General features: G+C 33.6%; 1 protein-coding gene across 5 annotated transcripts in view; it reads right to left on the bottom strand.

The window, feature by feature from the left end:
* VPS50 (VPS50 subunit of EARP/GARPII complex) overlaps nucleotides 1–23,029 on the bottom strand; it is a 131,672-nt gene that overhangs the window by 69,830 nt on the left and 38,813 nt on the right. For all 5 annotated transcript variants that reach the window (XR_011437799.1, XM_001492642.6, XM_023639202.2 and 2 more), the window contains 5 exons: nucleotides 17,713–17,755; nucleotides 15,478–15,576; nucleotides 13,876–14,016; nucleotides 5,234–5,366; nucleotides 4,174–4,265 (listed from right to left, as the gene is read on the bottom strand). Coding sequence is in view for 4 of the 5 variants with exons in the window: in XM_001492642.6 (XP_001492692.1) it covers nucleotides 4,174–4,265; nucleotides 5,234–5,366; nucleotides 13,876–14,016; nucleotides 15,478–15,576; nucleotides 17,713–17,755 (508 nt within the window). In the remaining variant the exon portion in view is untranslated. The remainder of the gene's footprint in view (nucleotides 1–4,173; nucleotides 4,266–5,233; nucleotides 5,367–13,875; nucleotides 14,017–15,477; nucleotides 15,577–17,712; nucleotides 17,756–23,029) is intronic.

Genomic DNA, 23,029 nt, shown 5'->3' with positions numbered 1-23,029 from the left:
GGCTTGCTAGGCTAGAAACTCCAAAATAATCAATTCAAAAATAATTAGAATTAATAAGGCAACTACGTCAAGTGATTATGTACAATATATAAAAATTAATAGCTTTCAGGTATACCTGTGTAGCACCTTAAAATGGAGAGATTCCACTTAAAATAAATACTAAAAATACAATATACTTAGGAATAATTTTAATAAGAAATATCAGACCTATAAGAAAATACTAACAACTCTAGCAGGATACAAAACAAATTTCAATGTACTGAGTCAAGGGACTGGATAAGTGACTAAACAGTGTAAAGATGTCAATTTTCCCAAATTAATGTAGAGGTTCAATAAAATTCTAACCAAAATCACAAAAAAAAACACTTCTGAATAATTATTCTAAAATTCACCAGAAATAATAAATAAGCAATAACCTTCTTTTTAAAAAATAAAGCTTTGAAAAGATGGAGGGAAAATTATGCGTCATGTTGGAGGACTTGTACTACCTGTACCAAATATATTAAAAACTATTTTTAAAAAAAAAAAGAATGCTAAAAACATACAGAGAAACCAATGGACTAGGACAAGTAACACAGAAATAGTGCTAATATATATATACACAAGAACTTAATATACAGCAGTAAAAAACTATTTTCTATTTTTGTCAAGTATTATGCTAAGAACTTTACATATTATCTTTAATCTTAAAACAACTTTGTTGAGCAGGCATTTATTATCACTCCTAAGAGAAGAAAAACTGAGAAGAGATCAAGTAATTGCCTAAGTTCACATGCCCAGTGAATGACAAAGCTAAGGCTCCTATCCAGGTCTATCTGTCTTCAGTCTCCTCTTTTCTTTGTATCTTGCTTCAAGAAGGCACAAAGAGGGAAGAAAAAAGATTATCCAGAAAGTAGTGAAGGGAAAAACGAATAGATTTTGGGGAGGAAATCCTTTCTTTACATCATATATCAAAAGAAATATAAAACAAATTAAACAAACCTGTTTTTGTACATTTTCAAGAGATTCAAAATTAATTCAATAAGGCAAAAATATTTTCTGAGAAGCTATTAAGTGTCCTAGGCAGTACTCTAGGCATTAGGGACACAGCAATTAATATAGAGCTAAATAAATATTTACAATTACCATACCAATATTGATCTGAGCTCTACATAGGAAAGAGCATTTTAAGAATAAAGGGAACATAAGTCACAAAGGTCAATAGTTTGACCTCATAAAAATGTTAACCGTCTGCACATAGAAAATATAAACTAAGTGAAAATAGACAAACGATATACAAAGGATTGCTCTTCATCATATAAATAATTTAGAATCTATGAGCATAAAACATGAGCAAATAATTCACAAGTCAATAATTAACAGATTTTAAATGTTCAACGTCTCTAATAATTAAGGAAGTATGAATTAAAACACTAACAAAAATATACACAGATTCAATTGCCTTATTAAAAGATAAAGTCTCTTGGAAAAAAATTTTTTTTACATTTATAGGAGACATAACTGAAACATGATACAAAAACATTTAAAATAATGGGATGCTCAAAGATTAATATCAAAAAATATGAACAAAATAAACACGGCAATGGTAACAACAAAGCAAACTAGAATTCAAGGCAAAACGCTTCAAGACAAGAGCTATTTTTTTTAATTACAAAGAAGGTAAGTAAAGTGGTTATGAGCAATGGATCAATAAACATAGCATCCAAGTACAAAAAGCAAAAGCTGTTAGAAATAAAAGAAAAACCTGACAAAACTACAATCATTCTGAAATATTAAAACTTCTCCCTTAGAATTGCACAGACCAAAAAAACAAGTAAAGATACAGATTAGAATAATACAATTAATAATAAGCTTTCTTTCATATACATATAGAAGCTAATTCCCAACACACACAAAAAACATATGGTTATTTTTCAAATACCCAAGGAAGAATTTTAAAAGTGGGTGGGCAAACTAGGATGTAAAGAAAATCTTAAATTCACAAAAAGTAGAAATATTGCAACCCTAGTTCTCTACAGTAAAAAGAAATTAACATGAGCATTTCTTAAATGTTATTTCTCATATCAAATATTTAAAGATGAAAATGTTGGAAGACCAAGACTTTCATATGGTTAGATGTGAAAGCTCCACGAAGTCAAGTACCATGGGTTCACCACCGTGTTCTCAAATCCACAAACAGTTTCTGCCACACAGTATGACTGATACAGCCTTTTTTAAGATTCTGGTTGAGTCAAAAATGCATGGAAAATTTTCCACAATATCCTAAAAACTTTTCATATCAACAATCAAGGTGATTATAATTTTGAGTTTAGTTTCATGTCAGAGTTAAATATCTTCTTATGCTTTTCAATCATCACTTACCATTATCTCTACAACTAACAAATTTATGATAAATGTCTATACATTGTCACACGATCACCTGTGTTTTGGAATCTGGGATTTCAAATGTTAGAAATGTATTATGATACGGATAGTATATATTATATAAAACTCCCAGTGGGGTCTAGGGCAGTATCCCAAAATAAAACACATTAATATTCCTGCAACATAGGAATATTCACTAATTCATTTAGTGGGATAAATAAATACTATAACAATCCTAATGACAATACTGGTCAGGTTCTGCTGCCAAATGAATTCAATTCAGGTCATGTTTTAGCAGCTAAATGTGTTATCAAAAAATATTTGCTTTTTAGAGTTTTTGCTTTTTTCAATTTCCTGCAACCTTACAATTTCAATTTAACGAACACTCAACAAGTTCCTAAAGTATGCACAGTCTTGTTTTAGATCTGGTTGAGAACTGGCTTTGGGGGTGCAAGAGACTTGGAAGTGGTGGGGATGAAGATATTCTAAAGCTTGAAACCTACAACAAAATAATCTCTACTCAAAAGCATGATGACTTCATTACACTAGCCAAATGCTTAAAGGAGAATAACTTTACTACACCTTATATTTAACAGATTTTCCTCTATCAGGAATGACATCAGGTTGCCAGACTGAATGGAAACTAGCTACATAAAACGACAGACCTGTCATTTCAAAGGACATTGAACTACCAGAAATTCTACTGTGGATTCCACAATTTCAACTAAATACAATAAGAGTCTATTAGGAAACTACATCAGAAACAACTCATATCTGATCAATGAGTATGAGATTTCCCTTTCTATTATATATAATATCCAGAAAAAAGTCAGCCCAAACTCACAAAAATGGTAAATTAAAAATTAGTTTAATAAGGTCACATCAGACAATATAGAAGCCAAAGCTCTAACAACTATCATATATATGTATTTTAAATATTAAAGTATCAATTCAAATAGCATATTGAAGATAAAATTATCAAAAGTTAGAAGAGCACTTAATTATAATTGCTAAGTCATTCTTAAGGAAATGTATGTTTTTATTATATAGTTTCCTAAGCAATTTTTTTCAAAGAAATTCTATAAAAGATTGTCAAAATAAAAATTAGCCTCATTAGAAAAATCAAAAATACACCTTAAAAGACCATAACACAGTCAAAGGGTCTAGTCTAAGCTTCAAAGAAATTAAAAAAAAAAAAGTTATCTTAAAAGAAATTACACTTTTATCTAGAAAGTACAAAATTTTAACGAATTAGCAAATTTAATTATCTTATTTCAGCAAGTGAGCTGTTAAACTGCAAAATAAAAGAAGATACACTCAGCCAATAAACACGTAAGATCCTCTCAAGGCACAAAAATCTTTGACTTAGAAAAAAATTCTTCATTCTATACTACATTCCAACCCAAGCATGTCACCTATTTAGTTATCCTCTTCCTAAAGTTAATAGAAAAAGGAAAGAGATACAAATAAATGAAATAAAAATAAACAGAGTACCTCAATAAGAAAATAATTCTTTCGGAAAGCATAAATTTGCTTGGACAATAAAAGCAAAAATGTAATCAAGGAATATATGAATATTTCCAGTGGAGATTTTCAAATTAAAAGACATGTTCTACTGCCACTTGTAGACAAATATAATTGTCAACTAAATTACAGAAATTAAACAATAGATTTATTCCAAAGGAAAACTAACATATGATTAAATCATCAAGGAATACAAATAAATACAGAAAATTTAAACACAATTTCTAAAACAATTTTGACATGGTTTCTATTCTTTTGTAAAAAAATAATTTTAAAAAACCAAACCTGCCATATTCGTGTAAGTCCATGTTCTAATTTCTTTTTTATGTAGCCACGATCAAAATTAGTTTCTTCAGTACCCATCATATTACTCCCTTCTGAAAATAAAAGATCATATACGTTTCTAGATTTGCTGCTTCAGAATGTTTCTGTTTTCCAAAAAATACACTTGGACTCTCATATATTGTAAGCTTATGTAAAACACAGTAAATATGTTCAATATTTACGCAACCACAATGTCAAGTAATAGGTATTAGGATAAACCCATTTGATAAGACAGATAAACATAGACCCTGAAATGTTGAGGGTTTTACACCTAAGACCACTCAACTCATACATGATTGGAGATGGGATTCCAACTTGGGGAGTGTGATCCCAGAGACCAGGTTCTCAATGACCCATATACTGCCTGCCTACTGCTAGAGCATTACACTACCAATTAAAATCCATGTCAACAAAAGTACAGACTGCAGAACTGCTCACATAGTGAAGTAATGACACATATATTATATTTCTCATGATCCAGAATAGTTGTATCCTTTCCAGATAAATAATTTAACAATGTGCAGTTCAACAGGTAAGATCAATGACCTGCCTCAAAACAAATCTTCCCCAAAAGCAAGTGAAAATACACATAATTTTGACCTTATGAAGTACTGTGAAGAATAATTTTCAAATTACTGATTCCTACAATTTTATTCCTTAATGTGAATATTAAGGAATATTAAGGAAAGGGATAATTTCAGGTGAACAAATGACTTTTTAGAGTCCTAGATATTATCAGCTGACTGCTAGACTAACCAGAGTCCAGAATATTCTTTAAATGTACAGATTAGGGTCAAGGGATTTTAGCAAAGAGGACTAAGTATATAAGGTTCAAATCGAGTTTTAAGTTTGACTCTACACCCCAATGAAAATATATACATATAAACGTATGTACATACATAATACAAGTAAACTATTAGCCTGAAGCAAAAAAGTAAGCTTCGCCACAATACATACTTATAAATATATACTATATATATTTACAGTTCAGTTTTTAAAACAAATCAAAGTAATTTCCTACCAGAAGCAGAAATAGTGTCCTCACTGTCATGCTTTTCATGCCATTCCATAGTCCTGTAATAGCTGAGCATAACTTCCCACAGTGCTTTGCACAGGTCAGCAAGGCATGGAATATAGCTGTCTGGTGTAACATGCTGAAGAAAATGAGAAGAGCCAACTTTCAAATTATCATGTTTACTTTAACACTTACCGTTAATCAAACTAAAATGCTATGTTATTAATCAAATTCATTCAAGAATTAGACAAAATTAAGAAAATTTCTTCCATTGATACACCTAAAGAGAAAGTTCAACAGCAAGAAAATTTTGTTCAATTCATTCCCATTTCAACATGGCTTTTTAGTATTCATTAGAAATAATAGTTCACATACTATGAATCAAATTATACTACTAGTCCATATATTACTAAATTGGCAAGTTTTCTCATAAACAGCAGTACAAACTTCCCCAAGTGTGCATTTTTTCAAAGACATGCTTCTTAGCATGCAAACACAGCTTTTCATTTATCCTTGGACCTAAGTCATACTTGCAAAAAGGTCATATTTAGAATCCAATCATTTCATTTGTGTAAATTAAGTAAGTACCTCTGACAATGTCTAAATTGCTTAGGTCAAATGGATACAGACACTCCATATCTGACGATAGCAACATTTTAAAATAATGTCTTACATAACATGACTATGAAACAGTACGTAGTATCAAATCTTCTCCCTAATGGAAGATGCATGAATTTTTCCCCCTCTATCCTTTGTAAAAACTATCAGTAGGTCATTCTCCCCTTTTTTTCTGCAGGTAGAGTGACGCCTCCACTCTATTTTATAGGCTTTCTGTCTGTCATAATGGAGCATTTGCTCCATCATTTGACATTTCCTAGCATTTCTTCAGTTTGTAATCAATCCACCACAACTGATCATGCTGATAAAACACTGAAAGGCTAACACGACTCTGGTGCAAGCCCTGTAAGGTAAATAGCTAGCAGAAATAAGCTATCAGCAAGTATAGCTGTGGTGTGATTGATGCCCAGATCATAGTTGCTCATAGTTGGTAGTAGTCCTCTCTCATTCAAAAAGTTTTTTTCTCTCCATAATAATCCTATACTCCTCATTTACTAAACATTCATCAAGTAATTAATAAAAATGTTAACTTGTATTTTTACTAATTATACTTTAGTAACTAATTAACTCAGTACACTTTTGTGTAAGCATGTTAAATTTCTGAAACTCAGCTAGGAAGCAGTAAAATAAAGGAGTTGTTAAGCTCTGGAGTCAGACTTCCCAAGTGGAGTTTAGGCCAAGAATGGTAGGGTGGTTCAATCTTACAAGATCTACTAATATAACTCGCCATATTAATAGGTCTAAGGAGAAAAACCAAATGATTATCCCAATAGACGCTGAAACAACCCTTTGACAAATTGAACGGCCATTCCTAATAATAACTCACGAGAAAATAAAATGGATAGATACTTCCTCAAGATGAGGAAACTTTAAAGCATAACCACTGTGGCCAGGAACAAGACAAGGATGCCCACTATCTCCACCACTATTTAACAACATTCTGGAGGTACTAGCCAATGCAATTAGACTAAAGAAAGCAGTAAGAAGCAAAAGAATAGAAAAAGAAGAAATAAAACTATTTCTATCTGCAAATGACATAATAATACACCTAGAATATAACTCCTAGAGAATCAATGATAAAACTAAGTCAAACAAAAAGGATTCAGCAAGGTAGCAGGTTCTAAAGTTAACATGCAAAGAACAATCACATCCATATACACAAATAACAAACATTTAGAAGATGCACTGAATGAGAAACATCCATTTATAACAACAAAAAGATTAAATTTTTAGGAATAAACTTAACAAAAATGATCTAAAACTTTACGAATAAAACTGAAAGACATAAAAGTAGACTTGAACAAACAGAAAGATATCACTTAATTCTTAGTTAGGATGACACGACATCATCAAGATGTCAGTTCTCCCTAAGTTTATTTATTACTTTACTGAGACATCAATAAAAAAGTCCAGAAACAGATCATGCCTCATATAAAAATATGGTATATGATAAGGATGGCATCTCATATCACTTAGGTGAAGATAGGCTTTTTTATAAATAGTGTTGAAACAACTGGATAGCCAGTTGGAAAAAGACAAAATTAGACCCATGCCTCACACCATACACAAGAATAAACTCCAAATGGTAAGAGATCTAAATGTGAAAAATAAAAGCATACTGCACTAGAAGAAAACATGAGTTAATTCATCCCTCACCTTGATGTAGGGAAAGGCTTTCTAATTATGACCCCAAAATCAGAAGTAATAAAATTTGATAAATTTCACTACACTAAAATTGAAAAATGAATTTACATGGGAAAAAATCCACACCATAAGCAAAGTCAAAAGACAAACTTGAAAAAATATTCACAACATATACCACAATAAAGAGTTCATATCCTCTATTTATAAAGAACTCATAAAAGTTTTGAGAAAAAAGACCAAAAATCCTATAGAAATATAGGAAGAAAGCAAAAACACACTTCACAAATGAAGATATAAAAGTGGCCTTTGAATGTATGAAAACATGTCCAAGTTCACTCATAATAGGGCAAATGTACTTTAAAACTACAATAAGATATAAATTCTCATTCATCAGATGGGTGAAAATTTTAGAGTTGACCATTAACAAAGATTCTTTCCTTGACCAAACTCTAACCAGGCTCCTCTGAGCCCTCTTCTCAACTAGGCCTCAATCTTGGCCTATAAAGACTTGAAAAAAACACTAACGTAGTTTCTAACAGCTCAAGGCCACATGTTTAGGATGACCCTAGCCTGCTTTAAAGAGCCTGCCTGAGAAAACTCAAGGCTGCCAGGAGAATTTACTGTTTGTTCCAGCTGACACCTAAAGACAGGCCCCTATCTGCCGCCCTGAGGGAGAAGATGGGAGCCTAACTTCAGTAAGCCCCAGTTAGCAAACCCAGGTCGGTTTCACATGGACCAACCTCCATCACTCTTCCTGCTTTTTGTAATTTTTCACTTCCCTGAATCTAGTGAGCACCTGCTCTACCTCCTCCCTGTTCCCTCATTCTCCCTTTAAAGTGCCCAGTCACCTCTGTATAAATAGAAGTTAAGTTCAAATCATGCTGGATTCTTTTCTCTATTGCAACAGTATATAACTGATTAAAATCTGTCCATAACACTTTAATTAGTGGCCGGCGTTGTTTATCTTTGATACCATATATACTCTGTTGGCAAGGCTGTGAAAAAAACAGGCAGTATCATACATTGCTGGTGAGAATACAAAATGATATGATCCCATGGAGAGGAATCTGGCATTGTTTAACAAAGCTACACGTGTATTTTCCCTTTGATCCAGCAATCCCACATCTAGGAATTTACCCTGAAGATCTATCTCAAACAATGTGAACAAGATTCAAACATATGCACAAGGTTATTCATTGAAGGACTATTTGTAATTGCAAAATACTGCAATCTATCTAAAAGTCCAAACACAGGAGATTGGTTAAACCAACCACTGTTGATAGACACAACAGAGCACTAGGCAATGGTGAAAAATAAGCATTTTAAAAATTTTTAAATTAAAAAAATTTTTCCCTTTCACATGATATATATGTGAGAAAAATTTTCTGTTTTAAATTATATATATGTCATAAGAAATAGAAAAAAATAATGAACATATATGCTTATCACAAAAATAAACACAGGGAAGATAAATGAGAAAATATTGACATTAGTTACCTATAAGAGGTGAGTGGGGGATGCAATGGAAGGAAGACAGGAGGCAGTGAAACCTCTCTGGGTATATCAAATTGGCTATTCACAGAAGAATTAGAACAGCTATCCAGATCTACACATGGCTTGCAGAGATAAAATACAAAATATTTTTGCACAGTTATGCCATAATTTTTTATGTTTACTTTTGTAATTACTACCTCTACAATGAACCAGTCTTGATTTTTTTCCCTGGTTTAGTTTTACCCCATCATTACGCCTGACAGATCTCTTATTCCACACACATGTAATGAAAACCAATACTTATGTACAAGGTCAGGAAAAAGCTAAAAGCAGAGGGTAAAGAAAAGCAAAAATTACAAAAAAGTTCTAGGCTGCAACCCAGCAATCATTCACCTGGATAAAGGCACTCTTCTGAAAGTCAATTTTTTTTATCTTTCATAAATTCAACTTTGCATAAATTTATATTATGCAAATAAATTTAATCTAATTATATCCCAACATTCTTAGATAAATAAAAGGGAGTGTTGATCTTATTTCTTCCCAAAGAAAAATTATGACTATACAAATAATTGTGTTATAGTCTACCAGTTAATTTTTATTACACTTGTCACAGTTTAACAAGCCAGAAAATTGAAATTTAGAACTACTAATCTCTATTCCCCACTCAGCCACTGTCTCGCTCCATAATTCGCCTATTTATTTGAGGAAAAGGAGCTTCTTTACTATGTTACCTCTTGACAATTTGCTGAAATTTACTAAGTTTAGATGAGTTTAGGGAAATATATGTGAGATTTTTTTCAAAAAATGTTGAAATTATTTAGTGAAGTTACAGCAAGCTTTTTCTCACCAAACTGATGCAAGTGTAAATAATTCACAGATCTAGCTAAACCACTGCACATGCCTAAAAGTCTCCCAAAAGAATCCAAATTTCATTATTCAAATATGTTCATATGTACAAATCTAAGACTATGATACACTGAGCACCTCATAACAAGATGATTTTTGCCTAAATTTATATTCTAAAATAGAAACAAATGTAGAGATTCACTGTACTAAATACATATACAGCAAACAGTTTAATGAAAAAGGCACGGTAGGATAGATAAAAAATACTGTTTTCAATTCATTTAAGCCCAGTTTTGTTAATCTCCATACTTGAAGACTATGCTGGCAACAGGTTAAAAGAATCATTTCACTTTAAAACCAGACTCCAGAAACCACTTTCCACTATACCATGCAACCAACTGGTGTCAACTCTCATAAATGTTTCTTTACTAAAATTATTACTAAATAATTTAGTAGCTATTACTAAACACCATACTACTAAAATCATTTGCAACTAGTGTTCTCTCGTTAATTTATAAAAATCACCTCCAAATTTCAAATAGAGAATCCTACTACATAGACATGGGTGAACCATAACTATAATGAAAGAGATTAAAAGAAACCAACAAACAAAGCAAATAATTGCATGAGCAATCAAAAAATAAAAGGCCAAGAAGAGAATCTGAGTTTCTGAATTAACAGCACATGCAACTTCCACTCAGCACCAATTCTTCACACTGGCAGAGCATAACAGAAAGAGGCCTAGACAAGGAAGCAGAAGGCCTGTGTCCCAGCCGGCACCAGTTCCACAACTTACTAGTCACACGCCTTCAGACAGTAAACCACTCTGCATTTCAGCTTCATCTTTCATGAAACAGTGTTATATATTCCTGACTACCTCATCATTGGTTTAATCCATGCACTGATTACTAAATACTTAACACTGCAACTCGGTTCAAGTCCCAATTAAGGGGGGGCTTCATTTCATGTAAGACCAGGAATACCAAGGCAGAGGAGCATCATATTGTAATTCCAGTTATATGCTCTTATCATATATCAATAATAGCAATGAAAATCTTGAATTAATCAATTTAGAAAATATTCACACAGTGAGAAACCCCAAAGAACTAAATAACACGTCTTGAAATTTTTTTTTTTAATTAAAAGTATTTGGGAAATAGAAATTTAATTATCGGGGCCGGCCCCGTGGCCGAGTGGTTAAGTTCGTGCACTCTGCTTCGCCAGCCCAGGGTTTCGCCGGCATGTGCTCCACAGGCACTCTTTAGTCCCAAGGTACATTAGAAACAACCAAATCACCAGACTGAACTCCAGTTAAACCAAGCCAGACAACCTATTCCTTTCACCTGCCCTATGCTCTCTTCCTCTTGTGCCGTTGTTCATGTTTCCATATATCCCTGGACCCAGCCATACACACTGTGCCTGTTGAAATCCAAGACCCAACTCAAAAATCACAGCCTCCTCTCAATAAGAAGATACACTTTTGTCTTCCTTAGACTCCCTTAAAGAACTGTATTGACCTCACTGACACTTTGTCATTTAAACTTTTCTTATTGTACCTGTGATCATAATTAATGTGACCTTACTAGGTTGTAAACTCTTTAAAGCCTTATTTATCCTTGCTGATGTGAACTGATTACGTGATTAACAAAAGCTGAGTAATGACAAGGGAAGTGGTTTATACTTATTAAGTCAGAGTGCTAAGGAAATGGAGTCTTGTGTCTTCTACCAGCATCCATGAAACAGTAACAGGCTAGCTTGTTAGTTTACAAGTAAAGTAAAATTTCAGACCCTTCACAGATCTTAACAATCCAGCGAGTAAATGGCAGAGAAAAAGGAAGAGATGGATAAATTTTCTTACCTATTTTTTGATCATTAAGTTTTGAATTTTAAAAATTACCAAAACCTACTTATTTTAGAAATCAATAATTCATATATAAGAAAATTAACTGTGTGCTACATATATGTGATAAGAATAAATCTGACAGCTAAATTCTTACAGTATTCTAAACCTGACCTCATAAAGCACTCAAGTAAATATTATTCCTCTAAAAGAAAATGTTTCTCTCTTTGACTAAATGTTTAAATTTGTAGCTTCCAGTAAGAAAGGAAAGGGCCACTCACCTATCCAACAAATCAACCAAATTAACCTCAACAATCAACGAAATGTCCCAGTTTAATTTCCTTCACATCCCAAATATACCTGAGTGATAAACAACATAAATTATTCTTGATATGCTACCTTCTGGTATCTGACAATCAAGCTATTAAAAACAAATCAGCATTAACATGTACAGGAAAAGGGATAAAAGCAGACACTGCTGCTGAGGACCGTAAACTGAAACACATTTTCTAGAAGGCAACTTTAGAAATATGAACCAAAAACCTTCAAACCACAAAGCCTTTGACAACGCAATTTTATTTCTCATTTATCCTAAAGAAATAATTAAAGATGTGTGCAGAGATTTAGCTTTAAGAATATTTACTACAGTGTTGTTAATAAGGACAAAAGCTGGAAACAAATATCTAAGAATAGGAAACGGGTTAATTAATCCACAGGATCTCTTATAGTGAAATACTGTCAAGCCATTAAAAGTTTTGTAGGTGGCATATTTACTGAAATGGAAAATTGTTTATAACATAGCAAGTGAGAAAAAAGGTTATCAAACTGTGTGTACAGTAGAATCCTACTTTTAAAGGGTGTTTATATACACATTAAAAGAACCAGCTTTGCCTGAAGAAATATTAATTTTTATTTTCTTTTTGCTTATCTGTATTTTCCTACAACTAACGTTTTAGTTGTATAATTTAAAATATGTATATTTTTAAGAGTAAACATATTAATTAGTGATTGCTTAATTTAAGCAACTACTTATATAATCTATATTCTGTCTAAGTCTATAAAGATGGTGAGTGATGTAAAAACACCTAAATAACAGACTAGTTTAAGAAATCAGAGAGAGAAAAAGGATAAAGAGGCAGTTAATTCAGAAAGAACCCAAAACAAGATGGTTACTACACATGAACACTAAATTTAGCTCTGAACTTCCTGGCAGCTTATCATCTATGGTAGACTGAATCTGTATACTCTCACACTATGTGATAAGAGAAAATATATTAATTCTTCACAACAGAAAGTGCCCTGAGAATTCAGCAACAGAAACATGTTTTCAACTTAAAAGAGGAATTTGTCTTTAGGTATCTATATGAACATCAAAATAAACTATATCTTCAATAGAGATCTTACTAAAGATATTTATTGACCCTCAAAAAAATGACATTGAATTATAATTTAATAACAGATATTATTTATAAGAATGAAAATTAAAAGCCTAGAAGAACAGAACATTAGACTAGTCTTTAGTTTGTCTTTCTAGGACGTATGCTTACAAAGCACCTGTAAAAGTTCATGGCACAGAGATGGTGCTCATTGCTGGCTTTCTTTCCCTCCCCCTTGATCAAATTTGAACTGTCAATATCACACCAATTAGAGACAAAGAGGGCAATCCAATTACTCAAGAAACATTTACTAAACACCTCTGATGTGCCAGCCTCTGAGAAAACAAATACTGAAATGATTTCAAAAAGTTTTTCTGGGGCCAGCCCAGTGGCATAGACATTAAGTTCATGCACTCCTCTTCAGCAGCCCGGGGTTCATGGATTCAGATCCCAGGCATGGACCTACACACTACTCATCAAGCCATGCTGCGGCAGTGTCCCACATACAAAACAGAGGAAGACTGGCACGGATGTTAGCTCAGGGACAATCTTCCTCTCCAGAAAAAAGAAGCTATGAGAGGGTAGAGAGTCCATTTAGAAGCAAATGCACTCCACAAATCTGGAGCATCTCATCAGCCTTTACTATTTGTGAGACTGAATCTTCCAGTTTCTCTATGAGGAAAAGAATAATATGGGAGGAAAAAATCTTTCGTCAAACATATCTGTTTTTATTTTAGTAGCATCTTCAAATAGTACGTGCTAAGAAAAATGGCATATGAATTTAAAAACTAAAAGAGAGACATATGAACAATAATTAAGTTACTACATACTGTACAGAGATCCTTATATTGCAGCTTTTGGAATTTTGTATCTGTGTTTCCTGCACATAGTTCCACATAACCAAGAACAACTTGAAACACAGTATTGTGAATGGCTTGGGTGAAGTGCATATGAAGTTGATCCATTGCTGTCTATGGAAAGGAAAAAAAATAACAATTTCATGTTATTAAAATAAATAAATTTCAACAGTTTTGCAAAACATACGAAAAAATCTTTACCAGTTACAGCTACAACACAAAGATCACTATTATTCACAGAATTATAATTGTAGTGTTGATTATTTGAAAATAACCCTTGAAATAACCACAATATCACACCACTAAAGACAAATCTAAATCATGAACACTGCTCTGTTGCTCTATATTTATGACTGGGTAACCATCCCACTCTTTCTCAAACGTGTCATGCATAATCACACCTTCGGTTCTCCTGTGCCATCACTCTCTTACATGGTTCAGGATTCTTCTCAACAGTCACCTTCTCAGAGAAGCCTTTCTTGACTATCCTATATAAATCAGTACTTTCATCACTCTATCCACCGACCCCAATATATATTTATTTACAGCACTTGTGACCACCTGCCATCATGTTCATTTATTTCTTTAATGTTTGTCTCCCTCAGGAGAAGGTAAGATACATGCTCCAGGCCTATATCCAGGTGCCTAGAGCAATGCAAATAGTAGGTACCAATAAATATTTAATGAGTGAAAGAATTCATCTAATGGGGGAAATCAGAAGTAATCATTGTATTTTCAAAGGTCTTTAAACATGTCCCTCAAAATTACCAAGTGTATTCCTTCTTGTATTATTCCCTTGGTATAGCTTAAGACATGAAATTAATAAAGTACAATAAACAATCAAATTTATTTATTCAGATGTTAAAATGTGAATAGAATTTAATTGCTTTGGTAAAGCCTTAATCTAAGACAGGAGACTACTTAAGGGAAGAAAACACTTACAACTATCACGTTCAGATGTTCTATAGATAAATGTATAATCCTGTACGTGCAGAAGATACAATTAACTTTCAAACCATGGCCGCCGTTTCAAGGTTTTCAAGGAAGCCCTTGAGTAGTAAGAGTATGGAAAGCCATGCACTGTGGGAGTAGTGAGGATAGTCAAGGGATAATAGAAGCCTTCAAAAATCTGATGGATGCAATGGACCTGTTGTACAGACAAATGTACACAGTGCACAAAAGTGTATATACCACTTTGAGGGACTCATGCTAGCCCAGCTAGGAACCCAGAAGCTCCAAATTAAGAAGTTCTCATTCAGGACCAAGAGCTGAGGTAAAAGAGGCTACACAGCCTCTCTCTGTGAATCATCTTATGCTTTTTAAAAAACCTACATAAAATTGTGAAAATATTAAACCTAACACTTCATAGTTCAAAGCAAACCTCTGTAATGTTTTAATCATACTACATACACTTAGCATATGTGAACAACCATGTTTACTAAGTGTTAATACAGCATAAAAATTTACTTTGGTAAATGAAACAGGACACTACATTAATAATTTTCAGTTTTAAGCAATCATGAAGATCAATAGATGCCTGATTAAGAAAAAAGCAAACATCCTTTCAAAACTGACCTGTGTTTTTCCAAGAAGTCGATAAGCTTGTTGAACCTTAGTGTAATGGTTAATGTCAAAATTCTTGCAGATTTTGGAAAGAGCTACATCCAACTGTTCCTATGTAATTAAAAGAGGAGGCCAGAGATGGTTAAGGAATAATGTTTTCAAGGCAATGAAAAGAAAATAGTAAGACTAATTTCTCTCATTTAATTAATATCTAAACATATTTACTATCACACTGGATTTAAAAGTCAAAAACAAATTTAGAGGTTTGGCCCCGTGGCTGAGTGGTTAAGTTTGCGCACTGCGCTTTGGAGACCCTCGGTTTCGCTGGTTCAGATCCTGGGTGTGGACATGGCACCACTCGTCAGGCCATGCTGAGGTGGCGTACCATATAGCACAACCAGAAGGACCCACAACTAGAATATACTAGGGGGCTTGGGGAGAAGAAGATGAAAAAGATTGGCAACAGATGTTAGCTAAGGTGCCAATCCGAAAAAAAAAAGTGAATAAAAATAAAAATAAATTATAATTCTCATTTGGTACCAACTATAATCAAGTTTTCTGAGATGTTATTGACATGCGAGTTTCTAAAAACTCACGACTAGTTTTTCAAGGGACACAAAATAAGTATAATACTAAAGAAATTTTATATTTTATTTTTTCTTGACTCTATGTTTCTTCAAGCATCTGCTAAAATTTTACAATTAAATGTACTGAATTTGTAGGACCATTGAAAAATAATTTAAAAATCCTTCTGCAATCACTGAAAACTAATTCTCAACAAAACTACATTGATCTTGGGGGCCGACCCTATGGCCAAGTGGTTAAGCTCTCATGCTCTACTTTGGTGGCCCAGGGTTTCGCCAGTTCCGATCCCAGGCATGGACCTAGAACCACTCATCAAGCCATATTTAGGTGACATCCCACATATCGGAACTAGAAGCACCTACCACTAGGATATACAACTGCGTACTGGGGGGCTTTGGGGAGAAGGAGGGGAAAAAAAAGAAGATTGGCAACAGACGTTAGCTCAGGGCCAATCTTAAAAAAGAAAAACTACATTGATCTTAAGAGTACATTCCTCAAGGGGCTGGCCCGGTGGCCAAGTGGTTAAGTTCATGCGCTCTGCTTCGGAGGCCCAGGGTTTCCCTGGTTCGAATCCTGGGCGTGGACATGGCCCCGCTCATCAAGCCATGCTGAGGCGGCATCCCACATGCCACAACTGGAAGGACCCACAACTAAAAATACACAACTATGTACCAGGGAGCTTTGGGAGAAAAAGGAAAAATAAAAAATAAATTAAAAAAAAAGTACATTCCTCAAGGTATATACTTTTTTATCTAAATGCACCCACTTCATTTATGGGTTTATATTTCAATAATTTCATTTTAAAATAATGATTTTCTACATAAGTACAGAATAATATTGTATATTAAGGGTGAAGAGATATTGGGCTTTCAAAGAAAGTCCTCCTTAAAATATTCAGGTGATTATTTACTTAATGGATTTTCAAAGCAGTTATCTTTATGTTTATAAAATAATTTGTCATTCTTACAATCAGTAAACAATTGCATTATGATCAAAAACTACTTTCACAAAAGGTTATTTGAAAGTCCAGCTTCAACTTTTATAAGTACTCTTATCAGGAAAACAATAAAATAAAATATCAGAAGAAACCAAAAAATTCTTATTAAATTTATTAAAATGACTACCCTGCTTTGCAAAGACTGCCAAGTTAAGATGTGAACTCTGAATACATGTAGAAGGAAAAGCAAGACATCATGCCCACAATAAGTTATCCAGTTTCCACATTTTTGATGAACTGTATGAAATATTATTATAAGATTCAAGAATTTAGGAGAGTTTTCATCAGCCAATAGCTGTTTTTAAATAAATTAACTCACTAAAAAGAAGTACGTGATAAATAAAAAATAAGTACTACATGTTAAGTATTTTGGTTATAATTTACATGAGAACATACCTATGACTAACAGTTTTGGGATCTTTCTGCATATGGTGATATTTTCACATAGTGTTTTAGATCCCATAATTCCAAAACTATTACAGACTTTACAAGTAGATTAACATAAACTTGACCATGTATAGGTATTCCAACTGAAAAATAACAAATAAAGCACAGTGATCTAGAAACACTGATAATAACACAAAAGTCAAAACATAAGAAGCATCTATACGGTTCAAAATCTCTGAAAAGAAAAAGCCTTTAACTTATGATGTAATCCTTCTTACCTCAATTTGTTCTAAAGTATCTTGCAGCTTTGAATTCAATTCACTATTAAATAAAACAAAGAGTTAGATGTGTCCATCTTTAAAAGAGACAAACTAAGTGCTAAATAAATACATGCTAGCTGAATAAATAATCAATAAATTTACAGATCAACAGTATGAGCAGTAACTGTGGGGCTAATTCCACAGACAGTGCAGTAAGGCAAGAAAAATAAACAAAAGGAAAAGGATTAGAAAGGAAGAAATAAAAATGTCATTACTAGCAGCAATAGGATTGTGTGGGTAGAAAATTCTAAAGAATCTATATATAAAAATGAGAATTTAATAATTAAAAATTGATTGGAAAATTGATATAAAATTAATTTCTATATATTAGGGACAAAGAATTAGACAATGAAATTTTTTTAAATATCACTTCAAAAAACCAAATACCTGAGAATAAATCTAATAAAAAATATACAACAAAAAACTGGGCTAAAATAAAGACAATTTAAATACATGGAGGTACATACCATGTAAACAGACTAGAACCTAGTTAAGATACCAGCTCTCACCAAAAGGATCTCCTAGAATAATAAATTCTAATCAAAATCCCAGCAGGCTTTTTAATCTATTTGTGGAAACTGACAAGCTGCTTCTAAAATTTATGTGGAAACTCAAAGGGCTAAGAATAGTCACGAATATCTTGAAGAACAGTGTTGGAGGACATACATTAAAATAGGTAAAGGTTTATTATAAAGCTACAGCAATAAGACAGCGTGGTCTAACAAGGATACACAAACAGATCAACAGAACAATAGAAATAACGGGCAAAAGGCTGGAATGAATAATTGACAAAGGAGATCTCCATAATGGGCAAAAGGCTGGAATGGATAATTGACAAAAGAGATCTCCAAATAGCCAATAAACATTTAAATAGGCACTCCAATTAGGCATTCAGGAAATGCAAATTAAAACTGCAATAAGATACCATAACAACAAGAATGGCTAAAAATATTTTTAAAAAATTACAAACTACATCAACAAATGTTGGCAAGTACGCACAGCAAATGGAACACTCAATTTAATGCTGGAGGAAAGAGAAATTGATATGACCTCATTGGAATACTGTAATATCAACTGAAAGTCAACACACACTCTATATCCCAGCAGTCCTAAATATGTATCTAACAGAAATGTATATGCAACCCTTGCAGCATTATTTGTAATAGGCAAAAACTTAAAGTAACACAATTGCCTGTGAATAATTAAATGGATAAATAAAGTGTGATATATTTATATGATGAAATACTATAGCAATGAAAATATATCACCTGAATCTCAAAATCATAATATTGGACAAAAGAAGTCAATTTAAAAAGTACAGGGGCCGGCCCAGTGGTGTAGGAGTTAAGTTCACAGGCCACACTTCAGCAGCCTGGGTTCATGGGTTCAGATCTCATGTGTGGACCTACACACCACTCATCAAGCCATGTTGTGGCAACATCTCACATATAAAATAGAGGAAGACTGGCACAGATGTTAGCTCAGGGACAATCTTCCTCAAGCAAAAGGAGGGAGATTAGCAACAGATGTTAGTTCAGGGCCAATCTTCCTCACCAAAAAAAAAAGAGGTACATACTGTATGATTCCATTTACATATAGTTCAAAACAGACAAAACTAATGTTAGTGACAGAAGTCAGAACAGTGATTATCTTGGGAGAATAATGACTGGGACAGGGCATGAAAGAATTTTCTGGGGTACTAGAAATAATCTATTTCTAATTCTGGGAGGTAAATTATACAACTACATTCACTTTGTAAAAGTTTACTGAGTTATACACTTAGGATACTTGAATGAATCTGATTTTGTTTCCTTTAATTCTCCCTAAGTCAGTTAAAAACAAAAACAGAATTGATATTATTTGAATTATAATACCTCATTACTAAAAAAAGATATGTGATATCTAACAAAATGAATACAATCATAGGGAAAACATTTTAACAAAAAAGATTAAGACAAAAGTAAAACAAAATATTAAGAACAAGTGAAAGATGTAGTTTAGTACACCAAAATTATACAAAGTTTTCTACAAATGTTATTTGATTATAAATTTGATTCTCAAAGTCTTAGCAGCCAAAGCAAATAGGGAGGGCCACAGTATACAATTCAGTGTTCATAATGCCAAAACATACCAGTAACTCAAGGGGAAAAAAGAACAAAAGACAAAACAAAGAGACAAAAGTCACTTTTGATGGCATTAAGTTCTCAGAGAAAATTTTGCCAGACTCTCAATAAACCAGCTAACACCCTTTGCAATAGCCTTACAGAATACAGAATAATGGATTCAAGGACTCCTGGCATTTACTTCTTATAGAGCCCTTTAATGCAAGCTGAAGAGAAAAGGCCAGAGTGATGTGATATATATAGATAGAGATGTATAGATATATAAATATAGACAGATACAAAGCAATTTGTCAGAAAAGTAAAACCAATAGTAAAACAAGTACCCAGCTTTTAATGGTCTCAAAGATAAATGTCCAAACATCTAGAGAAATTAGACCATTTTATACAAACACTATTCATCATAAGTATGCTTTTGATTAAAAGTTGAGAATTGGAGATTATATTCTCTAGTAAAAACTGAGAGTGAGCAAAACTATATCCTTTGACAATCAACAGTGTAGGATTGATACCTTACCAGAAAAATTAAGGTCTCTAACCAGGATTTATGCCTGAAAAATAGCTACAGCCTCACTTACAGATTGCAGGCAGGACTGAGATTTTCCTTACAAAATTGATTCTGGGACAATTTTAGTCAAAAAATAATGAATGAAAATAAGAATGACAGCTAAAGGCCCCAAAATAATACCCCAGGAAAGATATCCACAGTAATGCCTTACCACTTAGAAAGAATTAAATGGAGGCGGTGGGTGGGGCGAGGGGGAGCCGTGGCCACGTGGTTAAGTTCACGCTCTTCACTTCAGCAGCCCAGGGTTCACCTGTTTGGATCTTGGGCATGGATCTATGTGCCGCTCATTAAGCCACACTGTGGTGGCATCCCAGATAGAAGAACTAAAAGGACCTACAACTAGGATATACAAGTATGTGCTGGGGCTTGGGGAGGAAAAAAAGAGGAAGATTGGCAACAGATGTTAGCTCAGGGCAAATCTTCCTCACCAAAAAACAACCAGCTAAAAAAAAAAGAAGTAAATAACTCCTCATCCCACCCTCTCACCCCAAAAAAATCAGTATCTTCTCTCAGAGTTCTTCCTTCTCCCATGTTGTCTTTTGATTCATTTCATCACCACCCACTCAATCCACCCTAAAAATTTCAAAGTCATCTTTAATTCTTCCATCTCTTCATATGTAACTAGTAATCAGATTCTGATGATTCTACCACTTCAGTATTTCTCATATCTACGTATGCTTCTCTTTTCTCCATTTTGTGTCCTAATTCAAACATTATCACCTTTCGCTTGAATTATCTTAATAGCCCCCTAATGAATGTGCATACAACACACACACCCCACCCTAATCCATCCATCCATTTATTTGACAAACACTATCAACCTACTGTACACCAAACACTGTACAACGTCCTCCAAAAAGCTTTCAGGGATAGCTCTGAGCAGGGGTCTAACTTCAGATTGGATTTGGTCAATATTCTGTTTGATTTGGCAGACACAGTGTTTTCAAATAGCTTGTACATGAAAGGCTTCAGGCAAGGTCTGACCCCTCCTGTGGGCCTGATCACCTCCTGCTGTCTTACATCTGGCAGCTTCACATATATCTTACCCGCCTGGTCCCTAAAGAAATCTGAGTTTACAGCTGCTAAGTAAAGCAGAAATAAAATTCCACCAATATTCTACTTTAAAACGTTTGATGGCTCCCCATTAATCCAAGGATAAACTCCCAAATTAGTATGGCACATAAGACTGTTAACAACTGACACAAAAAATTAACTTCCTATTCACTTTTCAGTTCCTATATTTTAGTCATACGGACTATGTGCAATTCCCCAAACAAACCCCAGACTTTCACACCCTCTGTTATTGCTTATAATGTTCACAATAACTAGAACATACCTTCTCCTTTTCTCACTCCAAATGTCCATCTATCTTTCCAGGCCCAATCCAAGCGTCATCTTTTCCAGGGAGTCTTACCCTGCTGCCTGTTCCCTTAAGTTTCGCAAGGCTCTGTTTACGGCACCCTATGTTGTAGTGAGGAGTATCTGTGACTGTCTCCAGGCAGAGACTGTGGCTTAACCCTCAGTGTATCCTCAGGGCTGACTGAACTCACTGCCTGACTCACAGCAGGTCAGAAATATCTGCTAAATCAAATTTGCAATTCAAACAAAAATGGCAAAATTTTACCATCATTCCTTTAGCCCCGATTTCTACCTTAATAAATAAAACTATAGAGACAGAAAAAGAAGAAGGGAGAATGTTTTAGAGGAAAAAGAATCACACTAGACTCTGGGTCTCCAGGTGCCTTCGCATGAAGAGAGCTAAGCGGAGATAAAGCTACTTCCACTTCTCTATCACAGGGGGCTCAAAAGCTCACCCAAAGCTAAAGCTAGAGACGCAGATACGGAGAGGCAAGAACACTTGGAATAAGAACTAGGTCAGAATCGGTAAACGTATCCTTTCAGGGAATATTTTGGATTTTGAGGAGAAAGAAATATATTTAAACTCATTCATAGGAGAAAGTAATGATTTCTTCAGCTTCAGGACTTTAGTGCTTATTTATAAAATTGTCACAAATCTAGACATTTTTATTACTTCTATTATTTAATGGCTAAAATGACTCTATAGCCCATGTATTAAGGGTTAATGCAAACACGGTAATGTAAATAGCATGAAGATTTTAAATATAAAATCTATAAATCAAACATTTTTATTTTATTAAAAATGCTTTCAAAATCTACAACTGCAGTTTGACAGCAATTTACTACCAATTAAAAACACATATATAAAAATTATCTGATTAAGGAGTGGACATATTAACTGTGCAGCCTTTAAAGAAACCCTTAGCCATCATTAAGAAACATGAATTCAAGCCACTTCAGTCAATTAATCAAAGTATGTTAAAAGGATCTATTCATAAACATTTGGATAAATAAAAGGTATATTATGGCCAAGAAAATTGCTAGTTCTAAGATGGAAAGCTAAAAGCTGTTAAAGGCTATTTGCAAGTTGAATGGAATGAATTAAACAATTTTGGGGGCATTTTTACCATCACAACATAAAATATTAAAGATAACATATGCATAAACAACTAACTAATAGTATGCTTTTAAACAGCTGATCTAGGACACCCACCTCCAAAAAATGAGT

The sequence above is a fragment of the Equus caballus genome, chromosome 4 (assembly GCF_041296265.1).
Source record: "Equus caballus isolate H_3958 breed thoroughbred chromosome 4, TB-T2T, whole genome shotgun sequence".
In the NCBI taxonomy this organism is placed as follows: Eukaryota; Metazoa; Chordata; class Mammalia; order Perissodactyla; family Equidae; genus Equus; species Equus caballus.
This window is presented reverse-complemented; position numbering and strand designations above follow the sequence as displayed.